Below are 21,903 nucleotides of genomic sequence, written 5' to 3'. Positions count from 1 at the left end.
TTGAAGACCTGTGTCGTGTCCCCAAAAATGTTCATGTTCAAGAAAAACCATCAAATAAAATTTTGAGTAAGAAATTAAATTATATTTGTAATAAAAAAAAATCAAGCAAATTGATTTGAGCAAATTGACTTGATAATACAAGAAAGGTGACTACAACCCTTTAGCATATCTTTGTTTTTAGTTTTCCATGATCTCAATATGACTCGAAATAATGACAGGGAACTCTTATTACACCCACAGTAGAGTTACATATAACAAACAAGAAACGCTTTTTCTTCCATATATAACATTAACAGCTCGAAACAGAAGATTCGACCCCAACACAACAATGCAAGGATGAACAGTTCATGGAATACTACTATCAGTAGCTGTCCTCGTCGGTTTCTGGCCGCCGCAGGTAGTAACGCAGGCAATTCACAAGAACCTGCAAGTTCAAATCATCATTTGCTATTGATGCAACGACGGAGCGAGCAAGAAGATGGAGGAAAACAAGAACACAGAAAGAAACCGAAACAATTTGATCCATGCACAGATGCACTACCAATTTAGTTATGTGGGTAAAAAGTGCTCATCATGGTTTTCTTTATATAAGAATATTGAGCTCTCCAAGCCACCAAGAAGATCATGTCACACCTTGGACCAAGGAGTTGGTGTAAATGAGAGCGGATACAATTTGCTACTCTAGAGACAACTGCTCGCATCCGCCCTCGTTTCACGAGAATTATTGACTCAAGTTGCCAAATGAATTCATTATATAATCTCGTAAGGCCGCTCATACGTCACACAAGGGTCGTACTAAAAACGCACAAATTGTGGCTCAGTGGTGAAGAGAAAACCTATGTAAAAAGACCGGCAGAAGCAAGTAAATTTGAATACCTGAGACAAGGAACTGTTCAATGCTGCTCCTCGATAGCTGACATGAAACTTGTCTTTGGCAACCAATCCCTATATTAATTTTACACCAAAAACCAAGTAAATGTGGCTATCGACGAAAAAAGAAACTAGTTTTGTGCAAAGAATAAAGTTTGTCCGAGTGATCCAAACTGTGAAAAAGGATTACCTCGGTGTCAATCTCTGCTGATTCGACAGTTATATTGATGTCTGACAATATTTTGATTATCTCTAACAACAATCCAGATCGATCCGCTGTCTCTAAAGAGAGTAAGCTGAAAACACCACATAAATTTGTTTATTGCCAAGCCATTCACCACAAGAGGTGTTCAAAAAGTCCACAATATAAAAAGAAAAGAAAATAATGGTGGTTGTGCAACTATTATACATATTTCATAAAAACAATGTAACATGTTCCATCCGAACAAATGGAATTCGAACCAAAATTACCTCAAGTAGCTCTCATTACAAATGTAGTTTATAGGCTTTTTGAGCTGCGATCTAATTAAAATAATTAAGATAACATTTGAAAAGTTAATCACGGGACCTATCATACCTCCTCTTAGATCCGTCTTCCTTAACATGTATATGAGTAGCAATTTCAACGTCAATCTGCACTAAGAAAACAAAACCAAACTATAATTTGTCATTGTTTGTAGAAAAAGTATGCTGTTCATTGTGTTCAAGTATGCCACTATTGTCTATATATTAAAAAATTAGTAAACTACTGTTGCTTATTCAGCTATTGAACAAAGAAGTAACTGACAGTAGCTCCAGATAGGACATGAACATGATATATTCCCTATTAAAAACAAATTTCTTCACAAGTTAAATCGAAAACAAGTTACAAAATTTAAACCTTAAAGAATAAACATGGATAATTAGCAAAATAACTTTGTTCAAACTTTTTTTTCGAAAAATAAACTTGTATTTGAAAACACTGAAATACTACCAACAAAAAAGAAGAAAACACTCAAATACACTGCAGAAAATAAACATCAATGAAGCTCGAAAATGGGGAAACAGATGACAAACACATCCAAAAGAGGAATGTGGTCAAATTGGAGTAGAAAACTGAAACAATAACTGATATTTTGTTTCACATCACCTTTTTTTCCGGGGGTTTTACTCCAAATGCTTCACCCATAGCAAGTCGTTCACTTGATTCCTGCAGGACAAAAGTTTGAGGTAAACGCTCATCACCATAGGACCATAGCAATTAATTTTCTTAGATCAGACAAAAAAATCTCTAAAATCAAAACGATGGTTATGCAATATTTGCATCAATTATATAAACATACCGGATGATACTTAAGAAGGTTGTTGATGATGGTCAAGCGAATCCTCTCCAAGACATCAGGATCTTCGATTTTACGTCCAGTGGATCTGAATAATATAGAAACATTATATATATGAACAGTTCAAACAGCAGAGAGACAACTTTAAAAAAGATCATAACATCTCATAAAATAAAAGGAACAGATTAAAACAAGATCAGGGGGAAAAAAGTAAAACCAAATTCTGGATCAACAAGAAATAGATCTTTTATATAACTACTAATTGCACATCACTCACGAGTAGAACAAGGAAAAAGTGTAACACAAAACCATACTCACAGTCGTGTAATAAAAAATTTAGTTTGTGTGACAGAGTTCTCAGTGGTGACAGTTCCCTTTAAAACATCCAAGCCTAAGTCTTTTAGTGCCTTCATCTGCAGCAATAAATAAAGGTTGCATGATGGCAAACTTTCAACCAGAAGTAAGGTATAGCAGACTTACCAAATAACAAAAATGTGTAACACATAAAGACAGATAATCAAACAAGCTAACATACAAGTTGCCATGGAAGCAAATAACATCGATGTTAAACATAAAACAAAAATCGACATTGGGTCGACAACAAGAAGAAAGTAATATGTACTCCATGAACAAAAATGAGATGCAAGTTTCTTAACTTTGCCACCTCAAAGTGTTGTCGCATAAGTGAATTGTTCAGAAAAGCCCAGACGTAAAGAAGTGGAAACAAAGTAGAATAAGCCTTTACCGTATCAAGAAGAGCACCAAGGCGATCGCCAAAGCTAAGTTGCACAATGGTTGCATCAGGATCAGTATCTTGATCTATTAAGACGATTGGCATTGGAACATAATCAGTCTCTGGCCCAGACTTCTGTGACGAATTGTTTTATCAATGTCAAATTTCTTGAATTTGAAGAAACAAATATTTTTGCTTTAAGTTAAATGTACTAATTATTATGAACATGTGACAACTGTATATCATGATTACTAATTCACAATTTGAGTCCCAATTTCGTTCTTCGATAAATCTTACACAAAAAAGTTCGATTCCAAATGCGCTGATGGGCTACACAACTTATAACAAGAGGTGATTATGTCATTCCATCAAAAAGTTCAAAACATAAATAATACTTTACCAAGTAACATAGTTGAATTACCAGGAACATGCAACTCAAACTTGAACGTTCATTTGGCTGTAGGCTGTCGCGGTCCCCATGATTATCAAATCAAGCAAAAACAAGATCAAAGCTTAGGGTTGTATCATATTTAGTTCTTCACTTGTCTACCCTAGTTTGCACTTCTTCACTGACATCAGTAGCTTATTTATTGAGAATGTCCAATTTACTATCTAAACTAAAATAATTTCCTGTTAATTCACACTTATCTTTCCTCTCTACCGAATAAAATCTGGGACCTGCAAGAGTCTCTCCCATTGTTAGAGGTGGATTTGAAAGCGTATATCATATACTATAAACTAATATACCTTCTTTTCTCACTTGAGTAAGATATCTTAGCGTCAAACTGGAGATCCATCAAAAGCTTCGAATAATTAATTTTTTGACGTTCTCCATTGTTTCCAGTAGGAGCCATAAGTAAAATTTAACCATATAATCATCCTCGGTCACCATTCTGTGACACTGGCAAATTTTCATGCTTTTCTCTCCCATTTAATTGTTTGAGTTCAAAATTGCCGATGTCCTAATTTGTTTTAGTTCAAAGCAAGCCTAGTACTCATAATATTGAATTAAGAAACAAATGATGCATGTATAACATGAGATCATGCTAGAGGCAATATAATAATTTCTCATTTAAAGTCGTATCAACAAATAAAATAGGCGATATACTTATTCAACGTGCCAGAAATGTGTGGCCCTCAACTATCCAGCATATGTGATATGAATAATAAGAGATCAGCAAAACCATTTGCATTTGAACACATTGACCAATTTCCAACTGTGTAGGGAAAACATTAATTCCATACAATTCAATTTTATTCCACTAAATTTCTTATTAAATCCAAGGTCCACAGATCATTCAGATATACTTGAAAGCCTTTCCTTGAAAATGTCCTCTGGAGTAAAACCTATTTCCCTCTTTTACATAAAGGTAAAAGATTAATACCCAGAACAAAACTAGCAGATAAAAATTAAATCACCAAGTCCAGCAATAACTGTACACGTTTAACCAGTTACGGTAGTTTATGTATACAAATCTCAAAGGCTCGAGTTACATAAAAGATATATAAATTCAATTTTAGGCTTTTAGCAGGGCTGCATAAAACTTGAAAAAGACAAATGTGATCTCACGCCCGCTTCTCTCTATCAAGAAAATCATTCGTGCATCACATCCAAAACTCTACCAAGTTTTTCCAGCTCAAGAAATCAAAGAACAGTTAATTTTATGAAAGTCTTTAAAAGATGCAACGGTTCATCAAATTTCACCATGTAAAAACACCTTACAGAGACAAATTGACTTAAAGCATAACAATTTCCGAAAAATGAAACTACAGCAACTCATTTCCGAAACTCAAGGGCGGCGCAAAATTTACAAGATACATTAACTTACCAAGGAAAATGAACTTGAACTTATTGAATCCACTCCATCCACAGAGGCACACATCACAACATTCCTACATTCAAGTTCAAGCAAGTCACATTGAGTAGCAAATGGGTAAAGCAGGAAAATGAAATCCACGCAAAATTTTGAACTTTTTAATTCAATTAACGCTTATCGCCCCTGTGGCTGCCCAAAATATCCATCCACTAGCGTAAAATATCGATAAATATCAAGAAAAGGCAATTATTAAGACATAAGAAATCATTTATCAATCATCAAACTGAGACGATGAAAGGCTTTTAAACAAATATAAAAAAATAAAGCCCAGAAATCAAAAGCATCGAACTAGCATCCACATCCCAAAATCAGAACACCGATCAGTACTGCGACAGAGTTTACAAAAAACAAGGAATTTCGTATACCAATAATCGGGCCATTGAAAAAGCACAACCATTGCTAGCAACTAAACGTGCCAGGAAACTCAGTAAGCCAAAAATCAACTCGAACACAATTCTTTTTTTTAAAAAAACCCCACGAATTTAAAATATTGAGCTAACACCCGCCGATAGAAGATGTTTCACTTTACTTGTTGCGCGTTGAATCGATTCTCGGGGAAACCGAGAAGTAAAGATCGGATTTTGAGATGGACATACAACGATTCGGAACAGAAGAAAGATCTGAAGGCCTAAACCGAAGAGAAGTGAAAGAAGAAGTGAGGTAAGCATTAGCCATCGCCATTGATGCCGCAGAGTAGAGAATTGTTAATAGAAAAAGTGACGACTAGATATTTTATGTGCTGAAGCAAAGACGGGAAGTGAAGTAAATTGACGTGCTATAATGTTTAATAATATCAGAATTCAATTTTTTCTTTCAACAGTCTCAAATCACTCATTATGTTTCAAAAGATTTGTCCAAGATGGTGCATAAATATTTTCAAAATATGACAAAAATTTGTGTGACACGATTTTACGGATCGTATTTTATGAGACGAGTCTCTTATTGAGTCATCCATAAAAAAATATTATTTTTTATGCTAAGAGTATTACTTTTTATTGCGAATATCGGTAGGGTTGACCGTATCACAAATAAAGATTCGTAAAACCGTCTCACAAGAGACCTGCTCTCAAAATAGACCCAAACTACATTGATTCTATTATATTAAAGAATTATTATATTAGACAATAAAAATAATATCGAGAATATTCAAAAAAGAATCTAAACTCTAGAACTAATAACTCATCTAGTAAGAAGATATCGGAAGAAAGATTGTCACTATCTTTTGGGACTGAACTCTTATTACACCAACGAGGAAATATCAAAGTAGTATAAAAACCTTTAATTGACGACAAAAAATATCAATTTATCAAAACTGACTCGGAAAGTAAAATAACTTGATGACAACTATAAAAATGATTGGTCTAGATGATCTACAAGACCTTGCAAAATCTTTTGCAAATCACAAGGTCGTATATGTGAAATTTAATACAAATATGGTGAATAACCTTTACTTAGTATAACACAAGAACCACCAAGGGAAAATATGGGATCCTATGATACAAACATGGAAAGACCTCGAAATGATTACTAGGTTGGTGGAGAAGTACGCCCAACGAGAATAAGGTTGTTGATAAATTAAATTTTCTTTCGCCAAACACCATATGAGAAATCTGTTTTAAAATCAATACATTCTTACGAGATTATGTTTAATCTTGATGTAATGGACTTTAAAAATAGAGAAGATCTTATAGATGATTGGACATGGACTATGAGAATCGCAGCAGAAACATTTGATATCAACCGATAATGATTCATTAAATTTTTAGAAACGAGTCTTATGGGATCAATAAAAATTGCTTAGGACATTACTTCAGTAGAAACCAAAGAGTCAGTCTTAGCCGGTGAATCTCTTAACGAGATAGCGGAAAGAATGGATACCTTATTTTAATCACAATTTATACCAATAGATTATTTCAACAGTCAATATACAAAGAAGAAAAAAAAATTATTCAAGCTCTGTATAGTCTTGAATGACATATATTTAGTTGATTAAGACAGTATGTTATTCACTACATATAGATGGAATTCGTGGATCAAAAAAATATATCAATGTAATTTTTCTTCGCTAAAATGCAAAGTCTTTTGGAAGAAATGCAAATAAGGGAACAAGTCCATGTCAATCGAGATACTTTGACCAGAATAACCTTTTTTCAAAAAAAAAATTACAGAATGATGTCATATGACAACATTATAAAATAATTATAAATAATGGTATTGATAAATGTGTTTCTTTATGTTGTAAAGAAGACGACCTTCCAATGATCATTGGAAGTAAGCCACAAGACCAAAAAAAGAGCTTTAGATCTTATCTTTTATGCCAGAAGGGAAAGAAATGTAAGTAGTTCTTGAAAACCAAGAACGGTGCGGTCTAGAAAAAAGTCAGATATTACAAATATGGGCAAAAAAGTGAACCATCAAGAAGTAAAATGTCATCCCAAGCACGAACTCATCTCGAAGCATGGACGTGCACCTACAAAGAAAACTTTTAGAAGATATCACATCCGAGCTAATGAAAGTTTTAAGGATTGTAATGCTGAACATGTAGATCAATATGTCGCATGTCGACCAACTGTCCAGAAAATAATAGGAAGCGAATAAAATGATTCGAACCAACTCCGGATATTAAAGAAATGGTTTATTACCAAAATCTTGTTCAAATATACCGATTTGATGATATTGTATCAGCCGAAAGTATATATGAAGAAGAAGTCATGAGTCAGGAAGAATATGACAGAACAGAATCAAAAGCTGATTGAAGACGAAGTGTTTTGACACGAAACATATGAAGATTTGTCTAGTTTCTTTAGCCAAGTAATTATATCTTATAACATGGTCCAAAATATCATGAGGGAAAATTCTAGTCTTCAGAGATATCAAATATTTTTTGCATGACAAGTATAAAAGTTCTTAGGTAATCATGGCCTAAAAAACAGAAAACATCATCTAATATCTAAGGTTTCCAGAAGAGAAATGAAAATCTCAATGGAACTTATGGGAAACCGAATGGAGATGCAATCAATTACGTTTGAATAAATAAATGAGGACTTACAAAAATTCAAAATAGAAGTAGCAAAAACTATGTCATGGATTCACTTCGGTGCAATTCATATAATGATAAAAACTACTTTCAAAGAAGGGGTATATTCACCCATCAACATTGCTATATGCGATAAACGAATTAGTAATCTTCAAGATTCAATACTGGAACTATCTCAGGTAATCTTTGTGCATGAAAAATATAGGGGTAATTTATCCAAGAATTGCCTACAACCTGATAGGTCAAGATTTTAGTTGAGCTTTGACGTTGCATCAAAACTTAAAAGAAAAATGACTAATGAAAGAAGATAATATATCATATTTTATTACCTATCAAATTTTATACGCTATGTCTAATACACATCATTCATAATTGTTTATTATAAATGAGTTTGTTGAAATACCAAAAATATTCGAAAAAATTGATCACACTATATCATCCAGCTTCGCAGAAATATCGAGACTAATAAAGTGGATCCATGAAGTTGTTCATGAAACATTGGTAAACAATGATTATTTGTACATATGAGATATTCTCGAGCTATACTTTTTCAGTACATCACCAGAATCAGCTGAGAAATGCTCAAACGAAGCCTTTTATTTTATCAAACTAAGGAGGCCGGATATAAATATTCAGAAAATCATCAAAGATCCTCCATTAGAAGAAACGTCATTTGTTGCTTCATTAACTGAAGATCACATTTCTACCAGAAGAGCATGATGTCTATGGGTCTGTCTTAAGGAGATGGACAAAGTCAAGTCTCCATTTAAGTTTTATCAAAATTATTTAATAGATATTTTCTATTAAATACTATGATAGAGAAAACTACAAGTTTTGCGGAAGACATGTTTGAAATGAAAAAAAAATCTTACGTGGAACAATAAGCTGTCGAGGAGCACAGATATTTATTCTTTCTCAAAAGTTTCGACCGATCTCTTGCATTCCCAGCGGTTTCACCAATTATATTCTTCTTCACGTGCATTCCTTCATACATATGTTTCAATTGAAATTTTTTTCCATGAGAAATTCGGCCAAAACATTGAGGATTGGAAGCGAGCGTTAAGATTCTAAAGTATAAACCCTTTCCCAGGCGCCTGCCAAGGTCCCAATTAATTATGATTTTTTATTTAAAAAATAACGTGAAACTCTGTGCTATTTGGGGGTATTTTTTTTTTAATATCGGTGTTTAGCCCAAATATTGAAAACCCATCAACTATAAAGGCTTGTAGAATATCAGGAGGCCCAATGAACAAACACGTGGAGTGACAGTTGAAGACCATGATGGTGAAGTTGGCCCACGATCCACGTTGAACGATCGTGGAAAGTGATCAAACCGTTCCATGGAGTGTGACAAAAACTGAGAGGAAGGATCAAAAAAACCACCGACAAATCAACACAAAAAATCTACAGCAAGCTCTGCAGAATTCTGTCATTAATCGTTGGCTCATTTTTCATTTTCCAAGCAGTCTATTTTCTCATTTATTAAACTTTATTGTAGAATGTTGATCCAAATTCATAACAGCATATTTAAGTTTGATGTTGTCTATGGATTCTCCCTATAATTTCTTTATTTTCTTAAGTTTAGCTTTGAATCCATGTCGAAGGAACTATAACTAACGGTCGAATCGAGACTCGCAATGCTTGATAAACGAAGTCGGATCATTCACATTTGGCACGAACACGTGCCTGACACGCCCGCAATTTTCGTGATAAACAATCAGTTAACTCATTTTCTTAAAAAAGAGTTGACCGATGTTATTTAACTAATTTTCCCGCGCTGCTATTTGTTTTTGGAGAATAATTTTCGTAGAAGCTTGATTTAATTGTTTTTTCTTGGTGTTACTCTTTTTACATTAATTATGATAAAAAGAACAACCTCCGTGTTTTTTAATATTTATTATTATTATTATTGCACTTTCTTTGATCAATCAAGTACATTTTTTGTCATTATTTAATACACAAAACACAAATCCAAAAATATTTATGACATGATACACTCAACGCAAACTGGAAGCACCAAAAATATTATCCGGAAACCCCCTAAACTTTTTGCTTCTTGTGTGTTTCAACCCTTCAACGTGTTTCTAAAATTGTACTTGTCCCCCACCATTTTTGCGATATTGAACAACTTACTCCTGTAATTTTTCTATTTTCCATTCAACGGCGTAAGTGTCGTCAGAAAAGAAACAAGCAGAAGAAAATAATAAGGCTACAGTACGCGCTTTTGCAGTCTCTCTCTCTAGATTTTATCATCTTCCTGTCTTCTCTCTCTTCGATCCCACCACGATAGATGAATGCAGCTTCATTTCTTGGCAATTTTCGTAGTCGGCGTGATAGAATTGTGCTATGAGGTGCGTAATAAGTTCAAATTTCGGAGGAAAGGGGGATTTATGGATAAACCCTAGTTTCTTGCTTTGCTTGGTATAAGGTTTTTGAGTTTTTGAATGAACTATGTAAGTGTTTGACGGGTATGATTTGCTTTATTTATATCTTTAATTTGAGTTTTATCTGCTTAATTTGATGAATTCTCGTCTTTTTTCATGCTTCATTTTACTTGGAAATGTTGTGCTCTATGCTTTAGTTAATCGGGTTGTTACTAGTATTTTATTGTTTTTGTGTGATCTTTACTTGTGTCTCCGATTAATCAAGAGTTTATGTTCTCTTATGAGGAGCCTGTTCAGCTCGTTGTGTTGATAGATATTCCTAATGAATGATGGTTGTCATGTGTCTTACTTATTGTGAAGGCGTGAAGACTGGGGAAAATTCAGATGATAAGAGGATTTTTTTTTTGCAACCATATGCGGGAAATATTGTTGTTATTTTGTTAAAGGATTTTTCCCCACTCTGTTAGTGTGTACCTCTACTGCAACTTTTTTTTAAAAATATTACTAATCATTATATTTGATTTGATGGATAGATGGGTTAAGATTTATCTGAAACTGGCTGCTTTGATTTTTGCTGATATTGCTTGTTTTGCTAGGTCTTGTGAGTTTGTAGCCGCTTAAACAGCAGACAAGTATCGCTGCAGAGAAGGAATTCTACAGATGTGGAAGATAACATTCTAATAATGGCTGGACATGCTAGATATGAATTGACATCAGCAAGCCCTGACTCCAGTTTTTCAGGGAACTACCAAAATGGTCAGAGAAGTTACTCGGGTTCCACTCTGGATAGGTCTTCAAGCTTCAGGGAAGGTGCAGAGAGTAGGATGTTTGGTTTTGGGAAGGCAACTCCTAGAGGGAGTGCTACCTCATCAGACATGCCTACACTATCTCAATGCCTGTTGTTGGATCCAGTTGTCATGGGAGATAAAAAATATGCAAATTCTGTTGAGTTAAGGAGGGTTCTTGGTTTTTCTGTTGGGAGCAGTTCCGAAGACAATTCTTTTGGTGCTACTTATCCGAAGAATTTTTCTCCATTGGCTGTAGAGGAATTAAAACGACTGAGAACAAGTGTTGCAGACTCTTGTGTTAAAGCCAGGTTATTGTTAACATAATATTCCTTATCTTTACAATGGATGAAGACGGATTTTTGGGTCAATGTCGTCGATGTCCATATCCTTTTTGTTGTCATATAGATGAAATGCCATCAAATGGCAATATTTAAAACATGTGTATTTATATCTGTTGTGTCACTGTCCTGGATTTTAAGTAATTGTACATTTTTTTGCAAGAACATCAAATAAAATTTGCTGCAAGGGGTATGCTTGAAATGCATTCAATTGTACGAACTCAGACAGTTGCTTTGGTCATTATTTTTGTTATTTTTAAACTGAAATATTATCTTTTATCTCGAGTAGTGGTAGGGCAAAGAGGTTGGATGAGCATCTGAACAAATTACACAAATATTTTGATGCTACGGCCTCTAAGAAGCAGCAGCGGCCTGAACTGATGACAAATGAACGATCAAGTTGTTCGACTTTGAAGATTGGATCCCAGATGCATCGAAATTCGTCAGAACTTGGAAATCAGAAATTAGATGATCGGCCTAAGAATGTTGTTCTTAATAAGCGCATGCGCTCATCAGTTACAGAAACCCGGGTGTGTAATAACCGTGCATGCTAGTTCTTCCAGAATTTTCTAGTTAAGATATGTTTTTTTTTAACACAACACTTCAACTTGACGAATCTACTTGCCAATGCCTATTTGTCACAGAGCACATTTATCAGAGGTTAAAAACAACTTGTTTGGTGGGAAGAGTATGACACTATTTTACATTGTTTAAACATCTCATCTCAGAAGTTTATGCCTTTCTTCCTCTTGAGATGTACAAACTTCTAACCATAGCAATGAAAATGTTGTTTCAGTTTTTGCCTGGATTTGTGGCAGACATTTCTGTGGGAAAACCAGCCAAAAAAAGAACAAAAAAAGAAACAAATCCATGCAGAAAGTAGTATCATGTTTTCTTCTGACATTGTTGTGCCTCATACATGTTTTTCTTATGTTTCAGCTGTCATGAATTATGTTACCGTGGACACAACTTTTTCCTGTTTTATTTAATTTGTTGAAATAGTGTAAGACTTTCCCCTTTTTCAGGCTGAATCCCGAAATAATGGAGTACCACGATCATCTTTGGTGGCTAAAGAAAGAGAGCTTGTTAAATATAATATTGCAGATCCTGATATGGCTGAAGAAAAAATAAGGAGATTGCCTACTAGTGGAGAAGGCTGGGAGAAGAGAATGAAAAGGAAACGTTCAGTTGGTGCTGTATTTTCGAGATCCATTGACAGTGATGGGGAAGTGAAACGACCAATGCATCATAAGCTTACAAGTGACTCTAGTCTGCAGGCCTCTGATTCTAATATTGGTTTCAGGTCAGTAATTGCTGGTGTGCTTATTCTGCTTGTTAATGGGCAAGCCCTGGTTTTCTCCTGTGAAATGCATATTTCTGACTTGAGGCATGACGTGCTTTAAAGAGTTCCTTTTGTAGTTTTGTATCTATTATTCGGTTTAGTGTCTCAAGTTTTTATCCTGGAAACTTGTTTCCAGGTCTGGGGCATCTAGTGGCAGTAAGAAAGTGGATTCTACATCTCCTACTGGCTCAAATGCACGGGCGACAATTAAAAACGATCAAGAAAAATCTGCATTCTCAAAGGATTTTTCTATTGCACAAAATAAGGAGCGAGCCTTTGGAAAAGGAAATTTAAAGTATGCGTGTTTCATTTTTCTAATAATTTGGAAATTATTTGGCGTACCTGTTTGTATAGCTGGTTTGTCTCTAGGAAATCCCTTATTTTTATATCACTTGACTAGTGGATGGGTTTGGTGTTGTTTCTTTTCCTTGAGCTAGATGTTTCACACTGGTATGTCTACTGGATCATTCTTGTTAGGTTGAATAATCGTGAGGACAACACCACTAATTATCCCAGTCCAATAGTTAAAGGAAAGGCTTCTAGGGCGCCACGAAGTGGCTCCACGATTTCAGCTAACTCTGCTTCTAACATACCTCGTGTTCCTGGAACTTTGGAGAGTTGGGAACAACCCCAGGGTTTAAGCAAGGCCCCTTCAGTTGTTGGGGTTCACAATCGTAAGCGTGCTATGCCTGCAGGATCTTCTTCTCCACCTATTACTCAATGGGGTGGTCAGAGACCAAATAAGATTTCTCGAACTAGGAGGACAAATCTTATGCCTATGAACCATGATGAAGTACAGATACCGTTTGAAGCATGTTCTCCTCCAAGTTTTGGTCCTCGATTAGGCACTGCAGCAACCAATGCTTCTCTTCTCTCCAAGAGTGTGTCAAATGGAAACCAAAATTCTAAAGCTAAACCTGAAAGTGTTCCGTCCCCTTCCAGATTGTCTGACAGTGAAGAATCTGGTGCTATCGAAAACAGAAATAAAGAGAGAGGTGTTGGAAATGGAGGCATGGAGGAAAAGGCTGCTAATGCTGGTGTGAATGTGACGCCTTCTGTAATTCCTATGGAAAAGAACCAAAACATTGTTAAAAAAGAAATTGGTGATGGTGTGCGGAGGCAAGAGCTTAGTGGAAGGGTCTCACCTTTTTCTAGGGATAGCATTTCACCCCTGAGAGAGAAGGTGGATAACGTGATGCCAGTCAAGCCTCTGCGTAATGTGAGGTCTGGTTCTGACAAGAATGGAAGGTACCAAATGATATTTATAACACTAAAACTGACTTCATGTATAAGTTTTCTAGTTTTTTACATCTCTCACGATGAATATTTCTGTGCTTTCACAGCAAGTCAGGTCGTCGTTTGAAGAAGCTCGCAGATCGCAGAGGTTTCCCTCGTTTTGGCCATTTAGCAAATGGGGGCTCACCTGATTGTAGTGGTATACCTTAAAAGAAATTTTTGTGAATTTTGATTCAATTTTAGCATAGCTATTTTTTGCACCCTTCATATTTTCAATTTGAATCCAAATTTTGATGGGAATAAGTCCACATACCAATTACCAGTCCCCGTTTTCTCTGTTGTCCACTTTTTTTTGTTTTTCTTTCTCTGTGGCTTTGCAAGGGGTGTGCTGCTTGCTTATGTAAGCACTAATGCCCTTGGTTTTTGGAGTTTTGTGATTGTTTGCTGTTCTCTGCACGGTTTTATGATTGTGGAGTCTCTAGAACAGGATTAGTCTGAAGCTACTTTAGTTTTTAGCGACCGGGGTATTAAGTTCCAGCATCACTTACCTGCTTTTAGCTGACAAAAGAGGGAGAAACAATTTGATCTGTTGATTGAAATTCTGAAATCCTAGTTACTAATGCATGACTTTTCAGGGGAATCTGAGGACGACCATGAGGACCTCTTAGAAGCTGCAAATTTGGCTTACAATTCTAGCTGTATGTGTTTTTTTTTTTTTTGGTTTCATGTTGACATTCATTTTCATGTATACTGGAAGTGATATAACGTCAATTTTTTCTTGATGCAGTGAATGCATGTTCGAGCGAATTCTGGAAGACTGTTGAGCCATTGTTTGCTTCTATGAGCGAAGAGGAAAAATCCTACTTAATACTGCAGGTTGTTACTTTAATGGTTTTGTAGATTATTCTGTTTCTGGTCTTTGTTGATTCTGAAAATTTTTCTATTTTGTTTTGAACCACCAGGTGAAAGTGGCTGAAGAGTCATGTGGATATCTGTCTCAAAACTGTTTTCATGGCAATAATCTTCCTGTGAAAGTGGTTTGTAGTTGTTATTTCTTATCTTATTTTATTTGCACATCCTTGTTTATGAATTTCTTCGGTGTTTTTCATATTTCAATCGAATAATTCGGTGCATCCTCTTCAAAAGGAGATAAAAATTTGTGCTCTTGTTTTAGCACCTTTTTTGGCTTTAGCATATCTTTCATTCTAATAGATTATGCTAGATCTTGGAGAGAAAAGCTAGTCCGAGTCTATGTAATATTATGAACTTGCTTCATTGTGTTTAAAAAGCATATTATTCTTGTATCAGGATCGCTTTGGTCAAGAAGAGATTTATGCATCTGATGTCTTCTCTTGTGAAAGAAATAGACTCATGAAGAATGAAATTGCCTCGAAGGACTCATTGGATAAGGAAGAATTTGTACAACAATTTCAGAATTCTTCTCTATTTCAGTGCCCAAGTGCGCCGAAAGAATATGAGATTTCTACTCCATTTTATCAAAGGGTACTATCAGCTTTAATTGTGGAAGTTGATATTGAAGAATCTGAAGAAACTGGATTTGGAAGACCAAGGAGTTCAGTTAATGATACATGTCTCTTCATTGGCAACGAAAGTAAACATATGGATATGCTCGAATTATGTGAGCCAATACTTGGTTCTCAAACTCTGAAAAATGGGAATCACCGAACTGTATTTCCCTGTAACGGAAATGCAGATTTCAATAGTCGCCCTTGTGCTAAAGATCATCTTTGTAATGGTGAGCTGTTTCAAAGGGATGGTGGATATTTGCATTCAGAGATTGAAGTGTCCGTTAGATTTACGAAGGGTGATTATGTCACACAAAAATTTCCTGCAAATAATTGTAATGTTTCTCCCATTGGTTGTGCATACGAGCAGATGTCCATTGATGAAAAGATTGTACTAGAATTGCAGAGCATCGGCCTCCTGGAATCCATTGTAAGTATTGTGGGGGAATATTGTGATTGATGATTTTCATCTTTAAGTGAAAATGTCTGTGAGATAAGTTTTCTCTTTACCTTGTTCTGTTAAATTTCATTGACTTCTCTGTATGAATTGCACAATTTGAAAGAGATGCTGGAACTTCGAATTGTATAATATATTTTGTTGCGCTGTGAACTGGCATTTTTTCTTCTTCTTTTTGCATTTCTTATTTATTTCTTTGTTGCAGCCTGACTTAGATGATAAAGAAGACGAGCCAATTAACCAGGATATTGTTCAGCTAGAGAGGGGACTTCATGAAAAGGTCATATTGCATCAGACCATTTTGATAAATTCCCATTTTTTGTGATTATGCTTGAGTTATTGCTTCCTCGATTTTCTTAGTCATATGGATCATTATGTTGCGACATTCGATTTCCATTAGTTTTTCTAACACTCTAACAGCGTACGTTTTTTGCAATTTGTGCTCCATGCTTCAGAATGGAAAGAAGAAGATGTACTTGGATAAAATATGCAAGGCAGTTCAAGAAGCCAAGAATGATGGAAGATGGTAAACTACTATGCATTGAACTCCTTCATGAGCATAAGGTGTCACTAATGAGATAAAATAATGTTTGAATCATGTAATTAGACCTACATTTTTGGTGGTTATGCAGTGAACCTGAGCAGGTTGCTATGGACAAACTTATTGAGTTGTCATACAAGAAACTTTTGGTGAGTGTTAATTATTTTGAGCCTTTTCCTCGACTAAGCCTCAAAGGCCTTCCAGCTGTATTGACCTTTACTTTTTTCATTAAACTGCAATTTGTACAAGGTTTTTTAGTCATTTTACTCTTTAGAAATATATATATGTTCAAGTTGATGGCATAGCATTTGAGCCTTTCCGTTTGTATTGTTATAATTGCAAGGACTAAAGGTACATTTTCTGGTTATTTTAGGATAACCAGTTACCATTTTTGCGTCTAATGACAGTTTTGACTTTCACTCTATTATGCAAACTGGACAAGAAATATAAAACTCGGTCTTTCGTTTTGCTGTTAAAAATTGCCCGAGAATTCTCAAATGCACTTTCTGCACTAGTTCTTTTATTGTAAATTTCATAGCTTATTTCCTAGATTAAAAGAGGAATATGATTTTGCAATGATTGGCAGGCTACCAAAGGAAGCTTTGCTTCTAAACATGGGATTACCAAAGTGTCGAAACAATATGCTTTAGCTTTTGTCAAGAGGTCCCTTGCAAGATGTCGGATGTTTGAAGATTCGGGCGCTAGCTGTTTTTCCGAGCCTCCATTACGGGAAATTATCCATGCTACTCCACCTCGGTTCAATGAAACAGAGCCCCTTTCTAACTTGGGAGTTGCCAAGGGTAAGCAAGCGCTTAAATCGTGTACAACTTAGCACCTGACATTTTCTTTAATGTCTGTGCTCTGCTTATATTTTTCTGAATTTTGTTTAACTTGACTAAAGATTGTTCTTTTAACACCGTTCTACACTATTTAACAGACTATTCATTTGATTGCTATACAGATGGTATTTCATCCGATGAATTTGCAACTTTGACTCGTCAATCTGATCTGTCATTTGCTAAAAAAGGGCCCATATCGAATAGAGGGAAGAAAAAAGAAGTATTGCTTGATGATGTTGGGGGCGCTGCCTTTAGAGTCACGCCTGCTCTTGGCAGTTTGGGTGGTGTGAAGGGTAAGAGAAGTGATAGGGACAGAGATAGAGACACTTCAACCAGAAACACCATCACCAATGCTGGGCGGTCAGCTATGGCCAGCTCTAAAGGTGACCGGAAAACAAAATCGAAGCCCAAGCAGAAAACGGCTCAACTTTGTACATCAGGAAATGGGTTTGTCAATAAACTCACAGACGCCACAAATCCGATCAGTACCTCAGCCAGCGGTTCTGGTGATTCAGCCAACGATATTGGCAACAGGAAACGAGACATTAGATTTAAATCGACTGGTAATGTCCCCCTAAATTCATCAAAAGAAACAAAAGTATCAGTGGAAGCCAGAAACTTGCCATTGAATGATATGGAGGATCTAGGCATGGATTCTGAGGTTGGTGTGCCACAGGATTTCAATTCTTGGTTCAGTTTCGAAGTGGAAGCGGGCCAAGAACATGATTTTATTGGTCTTCCGACCCCTATGGATGAGCTTGCAGATATATTTTGATTGTAATATTGCCTTGTACAGCTTGCGTATATACCTGGCTAGCGGTGCTTTTTTTTTTTTTCGCTCGAGGCGTGGAGGTTAGGGTAGGGTATGGTTGCAGTTTTTAAGATATGTCCTGGCCAAAATGGGCAGTTGTAATTAGCAATTCTTTTTCTGTACCCTGTTAGTGTGTTAGAATATTCTAGTTTTCCATGTATCCCAGACAATTTTCTTTGGGAATAAACGTTATAACTATTCTGTGGCATCTAATTTACGGTCTCTCTTTTGTATTGATCATGTTTGATGAACGCATTTGCTTGGTAGAATCTTGTATGGTACTAACTAAATCTGCTACATTGTGGAGCTAATCTTTTTGTTGCCATATTTTCAGAGGATGTTGACAAATGAGTGCAGTGTCAAATACGAGTTAAAAGACAGGGCACATGCATAGGAAAAAGGAAAAACCAAAAACCCTTTATTAATGCCAAAATTTTGTTCACCTTTTTCCATTTCTCTTTAAATTATTCTTCTCTGATTTAAATTATTCTTCTCGCATTGATTTACAAAAAACCATTTTTTTAACATAAAGCTAAGATTTGGACTTATATTTTGCACATACGTTCCGTATTCACTGGATAATAGTAATTTAATATGTTAGTCATCGAGTTTTCAATCTCAGATAAAACTTAAAACTCCGAAAACCTGGCGTTCTCATCATAGTCACCATGTTTGAATTCAAGATTCTTTCTGGATAAATCAAGGGATAACCTGTCCGGCTTACACTGAACTGGTACGAGATCTTCCAGAGTCAGACATATGAAACTCGAATTTGGAAGATGGAGCCCCACGTTACACACGTCCTTGTCAAATTCGGTCTGTTTCAGCATGCTCTTGTAACTTGGGATGGCTGTTCTTGGATGGCCTCTGGCAATGGATAACAAAGGAAAAAAACGGAAAAAACCTATATCTTTTCAGCAAAAAGCGACTGCGCCACATATTAATTAATCTAGAAAAGAATACCACCATCCATAACTTCGAATTGAAAATGAAAGTAACGGGACACTCTGGAAACTAACCGAATGATGTTGCTCCAGTTCTAGTAGCCAGAATTTCCAATCTTTCAACTCTTTTCCCGCAACTTTGGCGGATATGTTTTTCCAACCCGTATGGTGGAATTCAACATCATCCAACTTGTAACCAACACCACTACCTAAGGCCTTGACATAAGCTTCTTTCAGACACCAATATCTGCAAGATCGACAAGTTCACGTTGAAAAAGTTTTCATTTTCTAGGTGTCATCCCCTTTATCTATATATATATATATACCTATAAAAGTGTGACGGAGGACATTGTTTTGCAATTGTGCAATGACAAAATTAACCTTCTATACACACTTCAAAAATAGAATGTAACTCCTATATTAATTTTATTAAATAACTCATCTTTATATCAAATTTTCTATTAATAGCTTCGAACATTAGCGAATGTAATTCTAAAAAAATGAAGGGCTAATGATTATGATGATACATGACACTGAAGATTAATTTAGAGTTGTTGTTTTTTTTTCTTTTTTCTGAGATAGAATAATGATATTTCAATTATTAATTTAAGGAAATGAATCTTCATTTACTAAAATTGTTGGAAATGAAGTTTTCTTAGTTCACTACTTTAAGCAAATATATCTGTCAGGTAAGGTGGGGCCCACACACATTAAATTAAATAATAATAAAAAATGTTTTCCCACATATCCCACATCGGGAAATCCAAAAAAGTTGGTTCAAGAAATTTGCTATAAATTGAGCCTTCCTTGTTTGTTTTTTGTGTCCCAAAATCAAAAGCTTTTTAGCTTTGATAAAAAGAGAGTGCATAAAAAAGAGTGTATTTTTTTCTTGAGTGCGGGAATTCTCTTGTGTGAGTTAGAGAAATTATTTTCTCGGTATACTCAGGTTGGGAGTGTGAGATATTGAGTGTATTAGTGTATGCACTTGTTGTAATATTTCTTACAGTTATAAAAGTTGCAGTGCTCCGTGAACGTAGCCTATCTTGGGTGAACCATGTAAATCTTTGTGTGCTTGTTGGCTATTTTATTCCGCAATTTTTGGGTACTATATTATCATCGTGGTCGGCATCGCTTCGGGTGTAATTCCCTAACAATATCTTGGTCATATAAGGGGTTAGAGATGACAACCTTCTCTACGGGTTTGGGGCCCCACGGGGAAAACTCGAAACGATGATGAGATCTCTGATTTTCTCGGGTTTGGTTCGTGTTCGGATATTTTTTAATAATTCGTTGAATGTATTCAAATAATAGTAAAATAACTCAATAAATAACGTAATTGGTTTAATTTAGAATTTAAATGAATGTCCAAGAAAATTATTAAAATGGGAAAACTAATTGATACTAATATTAAATAAATTTAATAGTATTTTTTAAAAAAATGACTTATTTGCTGCATACAAACTAAAATACGAATATAACTCAATTTTATTTATCACACTTGCTTACAATTGAAAAATTTTTCTATCATCCATGTATGCTAATGAAATAAAGACAAGCAAAGAAAGTCAAAAAGACATAACCATAACCATAAAATGTGGTTGATTAGTATTAATGTGGATCATTGGTCATGTTTTTCCAATTGTCAAAAGATAAAAATGACCACCTTATCAATACAAATCCAACAGCAAACATATCCCAAGACCCAATCTACTCACTCCTACCTGCTTGCCCATCAAATAGAAGTTGATCCGCATTTCTTTCATTTTGTTTGAACCACCCAACCAAAATGAGAAAGAAAAGAGAACAGGAGGTGATTTTGACAAGTGATCATCTATCGGGCCCATTACAAGCCTTGGATTCAGTGAAAAGAATTATACATATTAAAATTGAACATTTACTATCAATAATATACTCGTAAGTTGGATATTATTTTAAGAATAAAACTCTTCAATCACAAAACAAGGAGCTAAGAGGTCTTCATTGTTGTGCAGTTTCCTCAAAACAAATCTTGCTGTCGATTTCTTCTGATTCTCACTACCTTATTTTATGTAGGTGGAAACCATTTTTGTTTAGATTCCTCTTCTTTAAGATGCAACTTTTGCCATTACCTAAAGACAAATATTAATTATTATGATTTATCTCATCTTACCTTATATCATGATGCTAACTTGACTACATTAGCTCAAATCTCAATGTAAAATATTTTATCCTTAAACATCAATAGTTTTTATCCTCATCATGCACAAAAAATTGAAGCTTAGCACAAGCCAGAAGTAACAATACTTTTATCAAGGTGTTAATATACCAAATAAGGTTTTCCCTCCACCGTGCGCCTGACGACGATTTCATCAAATGGGATCCCTAGTATTTGATGCACAAGGGCATACTGCAACAACCTGCTTACTAAAGCCCGTTTTCGATCCTTCAATTTCACAAACCTGATAAATTAAAGAATCAAGCTCACCAACTAATCCATTGACATCCTCTTAACATGAAGTAACGAATCGTTCGACGATTCATACTCCACTACAAGAACTTCCTTTTGACTCTCTGAATGACAAGAACAGCAATTTTTATTTTTAAAAAATGGACAAAAACACAGGAAATAGGGTCATGGCCGATTTAAGATTTTAGATCATGGAGACTGAATGTATTTCCAGAACAAACACGTCAAATTCGAAATCATGTGTCGAAGGAACCGCATACTGTCAGCTCTTTACATAAAGCAAACTAGTTGAATAAACCGAGAAAATGGAAACTTGAAACACACACATGACACAAAGAGAGGTGTATTCGATACAGAAGATTTATTGAAATGATTTTTGTAGATTTGAAAACATAGATCAATTAAGACTTTTATA

General features: G+C 35.3%; 2 protein-coding genes across 6 annotated transcripts; one reads left to right on the top strand and one right to left on the bottom strand.

The window, feature by feature from the left end:
* Positions 1 to 94: 94 nt before the first annotated feature.
* Positions 95 to 20,317, bottom strand: LOC140982888 (ACT domain-containing protein ACR12-like). Of its 4 annotated transcripts, XM_073449663.1 has the most exons (11): positions 20,313 to 20,317; positions 5,329 to 5,524; positions 4,752 to 4,815; positions 2,935 to 3,057; positions 2,508 to 2,602; positions 2,193 to 2,277; positions 2,000 to 2,059; positions 1,448 to 1,503; positions 1,061 to 1,166; positions 877 to 945; positions 95 to 424 (listed from the first exon to the last, which is right to left on the bottom strand). In XM_073449663.1, the coding sequence occupies exons 2-11, from the start codon at positions 5,478 to 5,480 to the stop codon at positions 362 to 364; spliced, it is 873 nt and encodes a 290-aa protein (XP_073305764.1). In that variant the 5' UTR covers positions 5,481 to 5,524; positions 20,313 to 20,317; the 3' UTR covers positions 95 to 361. The 4 variants fall into 4 exon arrangements, with proteins under 4 accessions (XP_073305764.1, XP_073305766.1, XP_073305767.1 ...); XM_073449665.1 differs by lacking the exon at positions 20,313 to 20,317 and having other exon boundaries at positions 2,935 to 3,054; positions 5,329 to 5,588; XM_073449666.1 differs by lacking the exons at positions 5,329 to 5,524; positions 20,313 to 20,317 and adding an exon at positions 5,165 to 5,302.
* LOC140982887 (uncharacterized) lies at positions 9,992 to 18,333 on the top strand. Of its 2 annotated transcripts, none has more exons than XM_073449661.1 (16): positions 9,992 to 10,187; positions 10,817 to 11,316; positions 11,636 to 11,876; positions 12,372 to 12,649; positions 12,825 to 12,983; positions 13,166 to 13,936; positions 14,032 to 14,123; positions 14,560 to 14,622; positions 14,712 to 14,800; positions 14,887 to 14,961; positions 15,233 to 15,880; positions 16,113 to 16,187; positions 16,363 to 16,433; positions 16,540 to 16,597; positions 17,035 to 17,248; positions 17,410 to 18,333. In XM_073449661.1, exons 2-16 carry the CDS (start codon positions 10,904 to 10,906, stop codon positions 18,060 to 18,062), a joined length of 3,900 nt encoding a protein of 1,299 aa, XP_073305762.1. In that variant the 5' UTR covers positions 9,992 to 10,187; positions 10,817 to 10,903; the 3' UTR covers positions 18,063 to 18,333. The 2 variants fall into 2 exon arrangements, with proteins under 2 accessions (XP_073305762.1, XP_073305763.1); XM_073449662.1 differs by having other exon boundaries at positions 9,992 to 10,304.
* Positions 20,318 to 21,903: the final 1,586 nt, after the last annotated feature.

This window comes from Primulina huaijiensis, chromosome 8, assembly GCF_012295235.1.
Source record: "Primulina huaijiensis isolate GDHJ02 chromosome 8, ASM1229523v2, whole genome shotgun sequence".
In the NCBI taxonomy this organism is placed as follows: domain Eukaryota; kingdom Viridiplantae; phylum Streptophyta; class Magnoliopsida; order Lamiales; family Gesneriaceae; genus Primulina; species Primulina huaijiensis.
This window is presented reverse-complemented; position numbering and strand designations above follow the sequence as displayed.

Coding starts and splice junctions, on each gene's coding strand:
- LOC140982888 (XM_073449663.1), bottom strand. CDS start 5,480: ATGGCGATGGCTAATGCTTACCTCACTTCTTCTTTCACTTCTCTTCGG. Junction 4,816..5,328: donor ATCGATTCAACGCGCAACAA/GTAAAGTGAAAC, acceptor ACTTGAATGTAG/GAATGTTGTGATGTGTGCCT. Junction 2,060..2,192: donor ACCTTCTTAAGTATCATCCG/GTATGTTTATAT, acceptor TTTGTCCTGCAG/GAATCAAGTGAACGACTTGC.
- LOC140982887 (XM_073449661.1), top strand. CDS start 10,904: ATGGCTGGACATGCTAGATATGAATTGACATCAGCAAGCCCTGACTCC. Junction 13,937..14,031: donor GGTTCTGACAAGAATGGAAG/GTACCAAATGAT, acceptor GTGCTTTCACAG/CAAGTCAGGTCGTCGTTTGA. Junction 14,962..15,232: donor ATAATCTTCCTGTGAAAGTG/GTTTGTAGTTGT, acceptor TTCTTGTATCAG/GATCGCTTTGGTCAAGAAGA.